Source organism: Bubalus bubalis, chromosome 1 (genome assembly GCF_019923935.1).
Source record: "Bubalus bubalis isolate 160015118507 breed Murrah chromosome 1, NDDB_SH_1, whole genome shotgun sequence".
NCBI lineage: Eukaryota > Metazoa > Chordata > Mammalia > Artiodactyla > Bovidae > Bubalus > Bubalus bubalis.
In genome coordinates this window covers 195,662,285-195,679,229 of record NC_059157.1, presented here as the reverse complement: position 1 = coordinate 195,679,229, position 16,945 = coordinate 195,662,285, and the positions used below count along the sequence as shown (strand labels likewise).

At 44.4% G+C, this 16,945-nt stretch overlaps 1 protein-coding gene across 6 annotated transcripts in view; it reads left to right on the top strand.

Moving 5' to 3' along the window:
* ERG (ETS transcription factor ERG) overlaps nt 1-16,945 on the top strand; it is a 323,164-nt gene that overhangs the window by 183,014 nt on the left and 123,205 nt on the right. Inside the window, exon 1 of one of the 6 annotated variants that reach the window (XM_025293988.3) lies at nt 7,080-7,236. The exons of 4 other annotated variants lie outside the window; for them this stretch is intronic. In XM_025293988.3, the coding sequence (XP_025149773.1) occupies nt 7,219-7,236 (18 nt within the window). In that variant the 5' untranslated portion in view covers nt 7,080-7,218. One more of the 6 variants, XM_025293992.3, reaches the window with a different exon arrangement.

Below are 16,945 nucleotides of genomic sequence, written 5' to 3'. Positions count from 1 at the left end.
GGATGGACTGGTTTGATCTCCTTGCAGTCCGAGGAACTCTCAAGACTCTCCTCTAGCACCAGTTTGAAAGCATCAGTTCTTTGGCGCTCAGCCTTCTTTATGGTCCAGCTCTCACATCAAACTGAGTGACGTGGAAAGAAAAGTCCTCTCAGTCTGAGACTAAAACAGCCTTTATAAGCAAGGGGAGCAGTGGACATCAGGCTTCTCTGTAAATTTCCATTAACTGAGTGACATTATGCTGCAATGTGAATGATCTTTCTTTGAGCAATAGTGTATCATTTCTTTAAGGGATAATTTACAAAATCATTATAGATTAAGACAAAAATAAATGCTGATGTTCAGTATCTTATAAGTGAGACTGACGCTTTTTTTTTAAATTAGATCTAAGTTAATTTCAACAGCCCCAGATAACTTCTTGGGGTGGCTGGGGGGAAGGACTGAGGACATGACTCAGACACAGAACCCTAGATCTGAGTAGCAGGTGGCAGGGCAGGACAGCCTTATGGTGGATGGCCACGTACCTTTTTGAGCCTCTACTTATGTGGTATGGATGCTGGACTGTCTGTGGTGACCAGTGGCAATCTGATGACTGTAACATTGATACTTGTTTATGCCCCAGTTACATGAATGAAGACCTTGAAATGTGCTTAATGGTTCATAAATTGTATATAGAAGCGTGATCTTTTAAACAGGAAATTTGAATGCTCCTTTAAATGATTGTGTCAAAATAATTATTCTTGTTTCTTTTGTTTTTGCTTTTTAATTAAAAAAAAATGTTGTGTCATTTCTTGTTAGATTCTGCATATAGGGGGGTCTCATACAAACCTGCTGTGCAGCACAGGAAACTCTGCTCCATGTCATGTGGCAGCCTGGATGGGGGCGGGTCTGGGGGAGAATGGATGCACATCTGTGTGTGGCTGAGTCGCTCTGCTGTGCACCTGAACTATACAGCAATATAAAATTAAAAAAAAAGTTTTTCAGCCTTAAGTATTAAATTGACATATTTAGGGTCCCTGATACGGGTTTTAATACTCTGGCATTTTTAGAACCATTGGGTAAGAGGCAAAGTTGGCAAAACGTGAGGATATAGGTGATGCTTGTGAAATCGTGTCCACTGAAATCATTGCTCCATCTGGGCCTAAAGAACTGAACTTGACACATGCTTCAAAATGAAGGAAATTGCAGCCTGGTGTTGAGAAGTTGAGGATTTACTGTGTGATAACAATTTCCTTGGTTTAGATTAGTTCAAATCCACCAAGACACTAAAGAATGCATTAACCACTTAGAGAAACCTGTTGAAACATTAGTTATTTAAATGGAAATTGGATTATTTCTTCATGTGTGGCTGGAGGGCATGCCACATACCATCTTACCTAATGAAACTGTACTCGTGAGGTCTGCTTCGAATGGAAAAGTGGTCCTTGCCGAGTAAACGATGGGTGACCTTGGGGCTAAGAGTGCCTTATGCTGCCTGTGTTCTCAGGCAAATCCTCCAATTGATAGAGATGGAAAAGTTCCACTGAGTGATGTAGTTTTCCATTGTGGGGGCCGCTCCAGAGGCCTGATCCTTATCTACAATCTCAGGCATGTCCCTGCCAAAAATCCATGGGACATCCTTCTTGCTGGGCTCTCTTGAATAATACAAATATTATACATTTTAAGGTTCGTGTGTCATCCTAGGAACAATAAATATTCGGCACTTTGGTCCTATTGTTTTGTCCATAAAGAGTCTGTTTTATGGATTGATCCCAAGCTCTGTGTGTGAGGAATTTGAGTCGCCAAACAGAGGCTTCCTGAACGCTGAGAACCCGGGCGCTGGATCGAGTCCTGTCATCTTTGTTCCTTAGTGCCCACCGGAGCGCCAGGCATGGACGAGGCACTCACTGACTGGACGGAGTAAAGCTGGAGAGATGACCGTCACAAAGCACACCAGTGTCTGATTGGGTTTCCTTACCGAAATGAAGCAGAAAGCTACTTTATACTTGATATTTTTTGGTCGCTAAGTCTTGTCCGATTCTTTTGCGACCCCATGGACTGTAGCCTCTGTCCCTAGGATTTCTCAGACAAGAATACTAGAGTGAGTAGCCTTTCCCTTCTCCAGGGAGTCTTCCCAACCCAGGGATCAAACCCAGATCTCCCAGTTTGCGGGCAGATTCTTTACCAGCTGATCTGTGTAGTGTTGGTCGCTCAGTCGTGTCAGACTCTTTGCGACCCCACGGACTGTAACCCACCAGGCTCTTCTGGCCGTGAGGATTTTCCAGACATGGATACTGGAGTGGGTTGCCATTTCCTTCTCCAGAGCTCTTTCTGACCCGGGGAGTGAACCCAGGTCTCCTGCATTGCAGATGGATTCTTTACCATCTGAGCTACCTGGGAAGCCCTACCCTATTTTTGTGGAAGTCTATAAAATAATTTTGGTCCACACATGTATAGAGTTTGACAAACAGATATCCTGTGCTACATGTTATTCAGATATTCAGATATTTACAGAAGAAATTGAACGTTGCATGTTGTTTACGTAGGTTTCTTATAGTGTAACTTACGTTTATTGTAACATTTTTAAAGAAAGAAATCTATTAGAACTTCTTATTTAGCACTATATTATAAAAATTTTGTAACTCAAAGAATAGAGCAAATAGTACAATGAACACCCATATAAGTTATGATTGAGGTTTGGCTATTGTATAATTCTGTCATATTCACATTGTTATTTTTCATGATTTTACATAAGTTGCATAAGTTATTGACTTTTCATCTTCAGTACTTCAGAATGCAGCTGTAAATAGTAAGGCAGTTTTTCTACAAAGCATTATTAAAGCTTTTAATGTAAATAGTTAATAAATTCTGTAATATGATGCAACAGTCATCATATATTTGAATTTATCTGGCAGCTCCAGAGAAGTCTTCCACGTCAAATTTGTTGATACCAGTATCTAATTGTAGACCAGAATTTAGATTTGGGCTTTGAGCTTCTTAAATTCCATTTAATCTAGAACTTTTCTCTCGTGCTCCTCACCTTGTTTTTTTCATAGTATTGAGTTGCTAAACATACAAAGCAATATATTCTGCATTTTTATAGAATAGTTGAGCAACCTTCATTCTGTTTTATTATTTACTTGTTTATCTGTTTTTTTTTAAATTATTATAACTGTTTTGAAAATATAGGTAAACCAAAAGGGAAAGGAGGAAAAACAAAAAAAATCCAAGATCCTCTATTACTATTGTAGTGTGTGGTCTACTGATGTTTCTACTTTGCCTTTTTATTTTTAACAAAGTGAGTCTGTGATATAATTCTCCATTATAACCTGACTTTTAAGTTACCAGACACCGTACTATAATTTTCTGTATCACCAAGTATTCATCTTCTGCATCGTTTTCCTGCAGTATTTCCAGTAACGATAAGTCTGTCATGGTATGGATGTCGAATACGGGGATCAAGCTGTCAGTCATGAGTGAGTCTTCTGTTTCGTCTCCAACCAAGATTCTGGCTCATCATCTCCTTGCTACGCTCATACGTCATTTTCAGAACTGTGTTGCCCTTGCTCCAAGTGTTCTCAACCCTTGACCTTCCCGTGTAGATCCCACGCAGAGAAGTTTGTAGGAGAACAAGGATGGGAATTTGATGACTCTTTAGAAAATGGGAAGATGTGGTTTTAGGGTAATAAATGGCAGTGCTCCTTTTATAGTTACAGTAATTGTAGGTTCTATTTTACACTCTTTCCTTTTTCATTTGAAGTAGGATATGAATGAGCTTCCCAGGTGGCAAGGTGGTAAAGAATCCGCCTGCCAATGTAGGAGATGCAGGAAACGTGGGTTTGATCCCTGAGTTGGGAAGATCCCCTGGAGTAGGAAGCAGCAACGCAGTCTAGTGTTCTTGCCTAGAGTATCCCGTGAACAGAGGAGCCTGGTGGGCTACAGTCCATGCGGTTGCAAAGAGTCTGGACATGCAGGATACAAACAGGCTGATGAAGGGTTTTGGTAATTTTATGGTCAGTGGGTCCATGATGGATAAATACAGAGTGGAAGTGTGCAGTTTATTCCCATGGATGCTGGGGGAGCCTCAGCGTGCCACCACGGTGCTTACTGTGAACCACGCAGGGCAGAAGATGACCCTGGCTTGAGAGATTCGCGGAAGGATGAGCCATACGGAGGCTCCCTGATGTTGTCCCTGGAAGAGGCCTGCACGGTGGCCGCAGGGTGGCTTTCTTGAAGAAGCAGTGGTGTTGCACTGGAAGGCAGCTCAGCCCTTAGGCTGCCGAGTGATCTCATGCTGAGTCCGTTTGGTGGCAGAGGCTTGGGTGGGTGTAATGGGAGCATCGGAGAAGGCGATGGCACCCCACTCCAGCACTCTTGCCTGGAGAATCCCATAGACGGAGGAGCCTGGTGGGCTGCAGTCCATGGGGTCGCTAAGAGTCGGAGACGACTGAGCAACTTCATTTTCACTTTTCACTTTCATGCATTGGAGAAGGAAATGGCAACCCACTCCAGTGTTCTTGCTTGGAGAATCCCAGGGACGGGGGAGCCTGGTGGGCTGCCCTCTATGGAGTCTCATATTCTTTTCCAAGAGGGTTTATCACGAGGCAGTGAGTATAGTTCCCGGCGCTGTACAGTAGGACCTTGCTGTTTATCCATTTTTATACATAATAGTTTGCAAGGCTGTATTTGCGAACTCCAGACACCCAGTCACCCCTCTCCCGCACCCACCGCCCCCTTGGCAACCGTGGATCTCCTCTGTGTGCCTGGAGGCCTGTTTCTGTTTCCTCCATAGCTTCATTTGTGTCATATTTTATTTCTCTTTTAAAAATTAATGTGAGCATTATGGGTGTGTCATATTTTATATTCCTCACATATGTGATATCCTATGGCATTTGAAGTTTGACATTATTCCTGAATGAAGATTTAGACGTTTTCACTGTTCACTCTTTGATTGAGTTAGACAAGAACCAAGGAGTTCAGGGCAAGCCCCTCAAGGAAGAATTAGATCTCCATAAAAATGCTGCTGCTTTCCTGCTGCAGGGAACCAGAGCTGGGCTAGAACCCAGGCTGCAGTGGGGCAGGGGTGACGTGGGGCCAGGCAGAACTTTCTTCCCTGGCTTTTTTGGTTTTTTTAAACACAGTGGGCACCCTACTTAAGGCTGCTCTTTGGAAAATCCATAATAGAATTCTGCTGATTAGGGTGCCACCATTCACACTTAAAAAATGGATGCTTCTTAGCAGAGTAAAAAACAAGAATCTCAGTGGAGCCGAAAGAGCTTTTTTTTTTCCCTCCAGCGCTCCTGAATCCTTGTGGAAGTTGCCCAGATAAAACAACTCAGTACTTTGAAATTTTAGGGGAAACACAATTTTAATCAGCCTGCCATCTCATTTATTGTTTGGAGATGAAAAGAGCGGAAATCAGGGTCCCCTCGAAATGCAGATGCTGAGCACTGGTCAGGGTCTGATTTTTATACTGAATGAAACTTCTTACACCTTCTCTTTGCTGCTTCTTTCTTTCTTCTCCTTCGTTCTTTCTTGCCTCCCCTTCTCTCTTTTTCTTTTTTTCCTTCTTCCCCTCCTTCTCCCCATCCCTCCCTTTTCCTTTCTTTCCTTCTCTCTCCTCCCATCCCTCCTTCTCCTCGGGTTCCCTTCTCCTGCTGTTCTAAGCCAAGGGGGAAATCGTGGGACCAGTAAAATCTGTAGGCACGCGGGCTCATTTCTGGAGCTCTGACACAGGCAGGCCTGAAGTCTGTGTGAAGTCAGCTCAGTGACCGTCGGCCTCTGAGACCGCTGCGGGATGACTCAGGGTTAGGTCTATTGTGTTCTGTGGGTCCCCTCTGGAGACCACACCTCTTTTCTGGCCCAGCTTTCGTGTGGCTCCATTCAAAGCAAAATGTTGTTTCTTCCAGAGAACAAGTAATTTCCTGCAAGTGAGTAATTAAAAGGCCTGAAACCCTCTAAGGAATGTTCAGGCCTGCGTTAGCTGCACTTCCTCCGAGTGGAAAACAGACGTGTGGCCCTGAACTTGCAGCTCGGATTTTAAAACACTTAATGAGGATATGGCATCCCTCTGTAGCCAGGGGTTCTCTCAGGGTCTGCTGTCTGCAGCCTGGACACTTGTCAGGGTGGGGTCAGTTTGATATTTTCAGCTAGAAAACGTGTGTTATTGTTTAAGTTCTTTGGGTTTTAAGTAAACATTTGAAAACAACCATTTGACAGGTTTATTTTCTTCTTTATTTTCTTAGTCACTCTCACCCTAGAGGCTTTGCACTTTTCAACCAATTTCTTGTGTTCAGTCGTTTCTGACTCTTGTGACCCCATGGCCTGTAGCCCACCAGGCTCCTCCGTCCATGGGATTCTCCAGGCAAGGATACTGGAGTGGGTTGCCATGCCCTCCTCCAAGGGGATCTTCCCGACCCAGGGATCGAACCTGCATTTCCTGCATCTCCTGCATTGGCAGGCGGGTTCTTGACTGCTGAGCCACCAGGGAAGCCTGGTTTATTATGGAGGCAATAGCAATTCTCTATGTTTGGAAGGAGAAAACGAAACTACTCTGGAACATTCACTCTGAGATGCTGAACCAACGAAGCTTAAAAATCAGCAGGCGAAAGAATGACTGTTATTAAGCATCCTGTGATTAAACATTCTCTTCTATTAGCAAGAAATAAGCACCACCTGCAGAGTTGCCTCTGCGGAGGATGGAGCAGGGAGTGTGGGGCCAGGAGCCGCAGGTGCCGTGTCCCGGGCATGCGGTGGATCCGGGGAGACGTGGGCCCAGGAGGCCTGCCCCCTGGCTGCAGGGCGCCCTCCATGCCCAGGGGCCCTGGGTGCTCGCCGCCCTCGTGAAGGCATGCGGAGTCCCGCCACATCTGTATCCTGCCCTCCCCAAGCGGCGTGTCACACGGCGGCACACCGGGTCACACCTGCTGTGGCCATCCCAGGCTGGGCAATTGATGTCTTTTTTTTTTTTTTTAATTAAAAAAAAAATCTCCTGGCTGCATATCATCAAGAAAAACAACATTGTTTTCAGGGTCTCTTATCTCTCCACTCCCAAATATCCTGTTTCTTCGGGCTGGGCAGCCAGGACCAATAGAAACCTCTTCCTGCCATTGGCTGACTTCATTTCCCAGACTTAGCACAATCTCATCCGCTCTAAACAACCTCATCAAAACTACTTTCTGGTCAGAGAGAAGCAATAATTATTATTAACATTTATTAACGATCAATAAACTTGATTGCATTATGGCCAGCACTATTAAGGTAAGGAGAGGGGTCCTTTTCGTTTGACCAAATCTTGTGCTTGTTACTTTTTTCTTTGGTTTCCTTTATCAAGGCAGATAAGTTAGCATTGGGCAACACCCCCACTACCACAATAGAGGACAACAAGATTTCCTTTGCACTGCCTAGTAAATTTCCTTTTTCCTACTCCAACCATCCGCAAGGCTTAAAAACTTCAAACTCAGAAAAAAGTTGGGGTTTCTAAATTCACGGTTGAGGGCTGTGGATGACTTTTGCAAAAGCTTTTCAGCACGCGTCCGAATTTTCCTATTCTTTTAACTGTCTCTAGCGGTGCCCGGAGGGGCCTCCGCTGGAAGGCAATGGACTTGGCGAGGTTGGAGGGCAGGGTCGGAGGAAAAGATGGGCTTGGAAATGTTGAACTTTCGGATGTTCTCGAAGGCCTCCATAGCATCAGGGATGCCAGCTGGTCCCTGTGGAAGTGAAGCAAGTGGCTGTCTGTCGGTCGTGGGACCTGCCAATGTTGCCTTGATTTTGTGGAACCTTCAGGCTGAGCACGGGGCGTTCTCATAACTCGCATGGTGGTAATTCGGTGTGTTTGGTTATGTATTTATCTTTAATAAAGTACCTACTTCTCGGAGCACTGTGAGTAGACTTTCTTCCCCGTGATGGTTGCCTTGTGGGAACTGCCTGTCTGTTCTCTGTGCGCTGGGGCGTGTGGTCTGATGTGTTGTTTTTCTTGCAGACGTTTCTGGTAAGTAGCATAGAGAGATGAAGGTGGAGGTGAATCTGTGGAGGTGAAAATACAAATGTGGCCTCATTCCTGGTGGTGAAGCCAATTGGACGCTTGGTCGGCAGCATAAGAGTCCACGAAGTGGCCTGTTAACAGTATTTTCAAGGCCAGATTGGTGACATTTGTAGAAATGAGAAAAAAAATGAGCAGCAAAATCAGATATTGAAAAGAGGAAAAAGAAAGTTTTCTTGGTTGCATGTCTTTAGTTTTGCTGCATGAAGGTGAAAAGCATTTGGCTGTGTTTTCATCAAGGGTTATAGTTAATTGGAAAGCTCATGAATATGGAGGTTGCTCAGAATTGGACCATGACAATGTTTAAAAATCCTTCTTGATTTGGAATTTGAAATGTTTGTGTGAGAGGATTTAATTAATACTTACTGTATACACTGTGTTTCAGAAGTTCTGTTCAGTCTTTATTTCTCAAGATATGTTTCGTTTTTCAAGGTATGGTCAATAATATCTGAAAAATTCATCATCAATGTATGATTTAAAGACTTTAATCTTACAGAGATTTTTCTTTCTTTGGCTATAAGGATTGAAAGTCTCCTGAAATATAATGATGTAGAAAGAAATCTTAAGATCTAGGGTTTGACATGCTCTACTTTCAGCAATATGAGCAGAAATTGTTTGATTTTATAACCTCAAATGCTACCTTTTTAATTCTTATTTTCACCCTTTTTCATGTCCATATTTCATAGCAGCTGAGTCTAATGTTCTTTGTAAATTTTGAATAGCTTGGGTACAGTTATGTGTGTGTGTTTCAGAAAATCAGTGTATCAAAGGACATTGAAGTAACAGTCCATCTTTTAGAGTGTGGGGTGTGTTTTGCATACAATACAAATGTGTGATTGTTTAAAGTATACATTTCTAAGAGATGAAGATATTTTCAAAGCTTCAATGTCTTTGTGATTTTTCACAATGAATTTTGGCAACAGTTACACTTATCCAGGACATTCTGCTTATTTTAACGTTTGATTACACTGCATTCTCTGTATATTGTCTATAGCTTAAGTAAACTTTCAAAATGACTTTGAGTGGACCCTTTTTAATCCTCTGTTAAAATAAAATAGACCCTCTTTATAGGTAACTTCCTTTAAGACATGTTCTGCTAGGCTTCCTGGGTAAAGTAATGAGATGATTTTACAAACTTGTTTACAGAGTGGAAAAAAGGCGGCCCGAGTCTGTTGACTACAGCTTTAATCATGTTAGTGCAAAGCTCAAATTAGCATAGGGAACATTACGGCCGTGGCTGTCTGTTGGAATTAGGAAACAGTTTGTCATGTGGGCAATTGCCAGTCCCAAATGCTCTCTGCTTTTTGTTGTTTCAGTAAATAAAATCAATTAGTTGATCAGGTATCAGATGCACAGAATTGAAGTTGTTCCTCTGTGTCTGAGTGGATTTCTTTTTTTTTTTTTTTTTTTTTTTGGCGGCTTGAATAAGACCCTATGAGGCACTTTGAAAAGCTCAGTGTTTGTATCCTGTCTTTATGATCCTCAGCCCCACTTTCCCTTCATATTTTGGAAATGGGAACAGAGTGTTTCCATGGGAATTTTAAAAGAATTTTGGGAGTTTATGTCCATTTCTGCTTAAAGGTCCGGGAATTTTAAGATCAGATTAAGAGCTCTAATAGAAACATATAGAAGCATCAAAACTGAAGCCCTTACATGCAATTCCTGAGTCAGTTTTGGTGCTTCCAGGGCTTCTGAGCCACCCGACAATACTGGGGGTCCTTAACACGCCCTTCCTGCCTTCTCTACAAGACAGCACTGCCTTTGCTTACTGACTCCAAGGAGCTAGTTGTTAGCCTTGGAACTTGATTTTGCTTCAGTTAGGATTTTTTAATCCAGTCTCCCAAAGACTTTGCTGATCCTTTGTTATGCCTTGGGCCACTGGGGAGTCCAATGAAGCCTGCAGTCGATTCTCAGGATAATGCTTTTAAGTGCAGGAAAGGCCATACACAGAGTGACAGGGGAAGCAATTCTATTGTAATCCACTTCTGTCCTTGGGTGGTCCAGGGAGCCACAGGTTACAGCCCCCGATCCTAGAGTGTAAAAGGTCTTTAGTCTTTCAGGAGGAGTTGTGGGGACTTTCCTTTATCACCCGTGTGGCAACTAGTGGCCCAGTTGCAGCTGTGAGTGGAGACCATCTTGGAATCAGACAGGAGATGGAAAGTTCCTAGCAAGGCTTGTGGAGGGAGAAGGCGACTCCTGTCCCTGTGAGTTGTTTCCAGAAGTTCCTTTCTTTGATTTGACAGAAGTTGGGGGTTTGGATGATCACTGTGGTATCACTTGTATGTGGACTCTAAAGAATGCAACAGACTAGTGAAGGTAACGACAGGAACAAGTGAAAAAGCAAACTCACAGGCGGAGAGAGCAAACTGATGGTTCCTGGTGGGGAAAGGAGGGGAGGGGTGCCAGAGGTGCGCGGTGAAGAGGGTAAGCTATTCTACATAAAGCAAACTACAAGGCCATGCTGCACACCCCTAGGGTTATAGCCAGTATTTTCTAATAACTGCAGATGGAGTTGGTGTTTAGTTGCTCAGTCATGTCTGGTTTCTTTTGCGACCCCATGGACTGTAGCCCACCCGGCTCTCTGCCCATGGGATTCTCCAGGCAAGGATCCTGGAGTGGGTTGTCATTCCCTTCTCCAGGGGATCTTCCCAGGGACTGAGTCTTCTACATTGGCAGGCAGATTCTTTACCACTGAGCCACCTGGGAAGCCCTGGAAATGTAATAGAACCTTTAAACATTGGGAATCACTATATTGTACTCTAGTAACTTACAACAGTGTACATCAACTATACTTCAGTTAAAAAAAGAAAAAAGAAAGTTTAAAAGCATAAAACTTCTTCTATGTATTTCGTGCCTTGCACATAGCAGGCATTTGCTGAGTATTTGCTATCAGGTGTGAAGCAAACTTGTGTAAAACCTCGGGGTCATACGAAGGAAGCTCATCTCCTTCATATATAGTATTTTGAAGGATATGACGAAGGAGTTGAACAGCCCTGGGGCATCTGACTTTTCAACAGTTCATTGGCTTAAGTAAAATTTGAATTGTTTCATCTCTTGCTACTTTAGCAGTCAGTGACAATGGAAGTATTAGAAAGTAAAATACTGCTGCCCCACTAAGTCAAGGTTGTATTCCCAGAGCACTGGCCTGAAAGTAGAATTACCTACCGGCTGTGATCTTAAAAAGAGCTGGTTGGATGGCATCACCAACTGAATGGACATGAGTTTGAACAAACTCCAGGAGGTGGTAGAAGATGGGGAAGCCTGGCGTGCTGCAGTCCATGGGGTTGCAAAGAGTCAGACATGACTTAACAATGACTGAACAATCTTAAAATGACTTGTGCTCGTGTCCGTGGGTGGCTCTGGACACTGTTTGCCCTCCTGGGCATGCTGCCTCAGTGGCCATGGGAAAGGGAATTGGAAAGGATAGAATTTGGGGGTTATTTTTCTCATGACCCCCTTTATGAGGGACTGCAGTGCTCTCAGAGAACATTCTGGAAGTCTGCACCGTTTCTTTGTTGTTGTTCAGTCTCTCGAACTATTTCTTAATTATAAATCTTTTCTTTAAAGTGATTCTTTCTTTTTTTTTTTTTTTTTTACAAAATAGATCTTTGTTTAAATCTCTCCCCCCCCCACACACATACATACACTTGTTTATATCTCTTTAAAAACCATGTGTGTGCATTAGTTGCTCAGTCACGTCTGACTCTTTGTGACCCCATGGACTGTAGCCCCACCAGGCTTCTTTGTCCATGGGGATTCTCCAGGCAAGAATACTGGAGTGGGTAGCCATTCCCTTCTCCAGGGGATCTTCCCAACCCTGGGATTGAACCAGGGTCTCCTACATTGCAGGCAGGTTCTTTACCGTCTGAGCCACCAGGAAAGTTGAAAAACTGTTCGTATAAATACGAATAAAATAAATAAGTGAAACAGCCATCCCTGATGCTCTCAGGAAAAGATGATTTCTGTGTTTAGACCTCCAGAATAAGGCTCCCTATGTGGGAAGGGGAGACCCAAAGCTGTACGTCCTGGACCCCTTGGCACCCCAGTAACTTGGCAGATGGCTTGCTCTAACAGCTGGCACGGAAGAGCATCACGGTACAAGAGGCTGTGGGAAAGCCAGGATGAGAGCTTCTCTGAGTGTAAGACCTTCCGAGAAGAGGGCCTGACCGAGACTGTTTTCAGGCCTTCCCAGTGGTGGGGGCACGTCCGCTCTGGCTGGATCCTTTCTTGGGCTAAGGGATGGCCTCAAATGCATCAGGGGACCCCAAAGCATGGGGGACAGCTCTTCTCTTCGCTGGGGACTCTGTCAGATTGCCCCTGAGGTTTCTGATGCTTTGTGGCCACAGACACCCCTGCCTTTGAGTCCCTCCCAGTCCCGTTACCCTGGGCCAGGGCCCTGAGCTCCGCTTCCTCCCCTGTAAGGTGGGATTGTAAGGTGGAATCCTAATGCCTGTTCTGATGTGAGTCCAGGACAGCAGAGCTCCAGTAACTGCTCAGGCAGATGCCATGAGGCAATCTACGTCTCAACTTTGCTGGTCAACTTGCCTTGTCTTTCTGGCGCTGCTCTGAAGTCTGTGTACCCCATTGCCCGGCTCCAGTTGTGAACTCCACAGGCCCACCGAGACAAGGAAAAGGGCGGGTCGCTTCCACAGGTCACTGTTCCAGCCTCCCAGGCAGGGAAGGGCACAGGGGAGCCGGGAGGGGACAGGCCAGGGCAGCTCCAGGAGTCCCTGGATATAAGGGTGCAACCAGGCAGGTTCCAAACACCAGGGCAGGGAGAACGTCCGGGGGTCCCTCATGGCCTGGCTGTTCAGAGGCTTGGTTTAGGCCTGCTCTGAGGGTGGAGGCTGTTTGCTCCGTGGCTGAGGAGGGCGGAGGCCTGCAGAGCCTCTTGCTTCTGACCATTGCATCCTTCCACTGTTGTTTCCCTTAAATTATTTTCATATATTTTGAAAAACGCATGTCTTGTTTTGTGCAAATTACGGTCATAAAACAGCCTCACTATAGAGAAAATGAAAAAAGGAGTCGTTGCAAAGTCAGTATAAATCGCTCATGGGCCCAGCCAGCCAGGGAAGATCCCCAGCATTCGGTGTGTCTTCCTACTCTGTGTTTCTGTCTGTCCTTCCGTCTCCCTGACCGTCCTGCTTGTCTCAGTGAACGTCGTTTGACACACATTTCCCCACGTCACAAACATCTTTTGCAAAGTGTAATTTGTATGCTTATATTCCATCTAAAATAAGTATTATGGTTTGTATAACCAGCATCCTGCTGTGAGCTGCGTGCTTACTCACTCAGTTGTGTCCAGCTCCTATGCGACCCCGTGCATTGCAGCCCGCCAGGCTCCCGTGTCCATGGGGATTCTCCAGGCAAGAGCACTGGAGTCGGCTGTCATAACCTCCTTCAGGGGATCTCCCCAACCCAGGGATTGAACCCAGGTCTCCTGCTTGGCAGGTGGATTCTTTACTGTCTGAGCCACCAGGGAAGCCCGAGAATACTGGAGTAGGTAGCCTATTCCTTCTCCAGGGGAATTTCCTGACCCATCCTATTGTAGGAAATAATATTGCTTTCAGTTTTTCACTAATTACATTGCAATGCACCCTCTATATAATTTTTTAAAATTTATTTTATTAGTGCTTAGAAAAGGACTTATTGGACCAAGTGGTAGTGTGTGTATGTGTGTATATATATATATGTGTGTGTGTGTGTGTGTGTGTGTATATATATTTAAAGGCTCTGCCACAGTTGTTAAAAAATGACCACTTCATTCTCTAAAAGGGTTGTGCCAGTTCCCACTTATGGTCATATATGAGACTATTTCCACTGCACTCAGAACAACTCTGAATATTTCGCTCTTTGAAGCTTTGCCATTGTAACAGGCAAAAATGGAATCTCATTTTAACTCCAGTAATTAGGGTGTTTCATCACACTTCTTTTGCTGTGAACCTGTTTCAAGCAGTGGCCCCTGTGACCTCTGGGTCTTTTTCTTGTTCACGCTTTCCTTCCCTGTTGCACGCAGCTAAGGCGTGTTATATAAAGCCAAAGATCATTCCTTATTCTGTCTCCTTTCTCCTGCCTCATTTTCTCTCTTGCCAGCGTGCCTCCCAGCTCTGCTTGTGTTTGGGAGTGTGACTCTGTGTCTACCTGTGTAAACCACAGAACCTGCTTTTTGTGATCTGTCTGCCCATCTCTTTTTTTGTAGGGGTTCAGTCAATGTTTGTTGAAAAAAATAAATACTGATTAAAATCCTTTAAGGTCATAAAGAGAAAGTTAAGGTATCAGGAAGATAATCATTGTTGCAGGTTTTAAATAGATGTATTGCTATAGAGATATTTTTCCTAGTTTAAATACAAATTAAATAGAATTGCTGTTGAAAAAAGCATAGAAAAGACACTTAAATTATGCTTGTCAGGGGAGAAGAATCGGGGAAGGGATCGTTAGGGAGTGTGGGGTGGATATGTACCCACTTCTCTGTTCAGTGTTATGTGGCAGCCTGGATGGGAGCGAGGTTTGGGGGAGAATGGATACATGTATGTGTATGGCTGAGTCCCTCCATTGTCCTTCTGAAACTACCACAACATTCTTAATGAGCTATACTCTGATATAAAAAGTTAAAAAAGAGTTTTTCAAAGGTAGGTGTTGTATCTGGAATTCATAATCCAGATTAATATCGTCCTTATAACAGCTGTGCTGGGCGCTCACATTATCTCATGGGATTCTCACTGCAGCCTGCATCCTGGTGCTTTTTGTCCACATAAGGATGGAGGATTAGAGAGAGGCTGGGAATCGTGCTCCAGGCACACAAATCTGTTTCCCCTCTATTTATCACCATATGATCTCCCCCCTGCCCCTGTATTTGCCTTAGCTCTTAATGTTAAATTACTATGCAGGAAAAAAACACAATATATGAAAGGATATAGTGATATGTCTCCTGTAAATATATCACACTTTCATAAAATTTAAAAATACAAAAGAAAGAGAAAAAAGGATATATGTTAAATAATGAAAATTACCATAATTGGCTCATTTATGTTACCATTCTTGAGTGAGAAAACCCCATAGGCGACAGTTATTATGCTCTTGTTGGCTGATTAAGATAAAGGACTAGCAAATCCAAGAGCTAAAACTCTAACACCCAATTCTGTGCTTGGTGACAAGAATTCTTTCCATATTTGGCGACATCCAAGGGGCCGTGGTTCCAGATTCCAGATTGTTTCCTCACCCCAAGTATCAACTTCCTCGCCCGCGTCTCCTGAGTTTTCCATCAGGCCTTACCAAGTCTTTCCATAGGGGAGTTCATGGAATTGGACTCTGGGAAGAAAAAAACGTAATCTGCTGTTCAGCACAGATAAGTGCTGAGACATTTAGAAAAGAAATGCCAAGGCCAAGTGAAATTATTTATTTTTAAAGCCACATCATAATCCAATCATAACATGAACATCAGGGCTGTTACTTCAAGGGACTTTGTTCAAGACAATGCATGTCAGTTTCTGGACTGTAAAACAAAGAGCATTTCTAGTACATCCTGCAAAGAATTTGCACTCCTGAGTCTTAACACAATGGCCTTTAAATCATTCAACCTTGAAGATTTAACATCTCTCCTCCTGTTATAAAATTATAGGATAGCACATCAATTTTTTTTTTTTTTCCATTTAACAAGTATAGAAATAGAGTCCAACACTGAAGAGCTTTCCCTCCTGACCACCTCCCTCCACAGGCCCCCAAGTTCATTAATTCAAATCCTGGGCCAGTAGAAGCTTCACCGTCCTAGTCCCTCTGAACCCCATTGGACCCTGTTGAGTTTTAGTTTTTCAAGTTAACTGGAGGCATGCGATGCTCACCTTTGAGGAAGAGGAACCTGTTGAAACAACACTTGAGAATTTGTCAACATAATTAGTTTGTGTCTCAATGTGAGGTAGATTTCCCAAGACGTTGCTCCAAGTTAAAAAAAAAAAAATTATATATATATAAATTACTATGTGGTTTTATACTGTGAAGTCCCCCTGGGATCTGTGTTGTCAGGAGGTATCACCTTCTGTTCACAGGAGCGTCAGCGGCGTGAAGGTGAATGGAGCCGACCCGTGCTTATCTTACGCCCAGGGAGGCCTCTGATACTCTCATTTCTTCATTCTTAAAATAGACTCTGTGGGGAAAGGATTGGTCTTATCGCGCGGACAAGGAAAGGGAGGCGTCGCCGTGAAGGCTGGCGAGGGAAGTGGAGAGAGGCCGGCCTGGGGGGGCGGTGGTGGGCCTTCAGTGGCGCTGCGGGGCCTCCGCGGGGAAGGCGCCTCGCCCGGAGTCCGCCCCTTCTCGGGAGCACAGGAGTGGGCTCTGGGCGTTTCTCCCTGGACAGGTCCCTCCCCTCCCCTCCTCTGGGTGCCTCCCTCCGTCAGAGGGAGCCGCCACGCTTTCCACTTCACAGGGCTCCTGCGGAGATGAACCGAGCTGGAATGGTCCTTGAGGCCCGTACTGCTCGTTAGCTAGTTTCATTCTTCACTAGGGTCACATCAGTTTTCCTTCTAGGACCAAACTCAGGAAATCCATAAAGATTTTTTTGTTTTCCAATTTATAACAGGTAGTGAATTCTTTTTTTTCTTAATGTGGCCAGTTTTCCTCTGATGCACATATTCTTTTCATTTGATTAAGAAATAAAGACTCTTCCAGGGCAGTGGGTGCTCAGTTATTCCCAGTACTTCGCGTCGGAGCGGGACCTAAAACGATGCCAGGAGGTGCTTGCTGTGGAGATGGCCCAAGCCTCCGTGCGTCTGGCTGGCCCTGGAGACCCCTGCTCGGGGGTCTTGCTGCCCTCTGCTTCTCTCAGTCCATCTCACACTCAACGCTCCTTCTGTCCTCTTTCTTCCTCTCTGCTCTCGTTAACAACCCAACAGGTGCTTTTTAAAACATTAAGCAGTAACCGTGGAGAGGACCTCC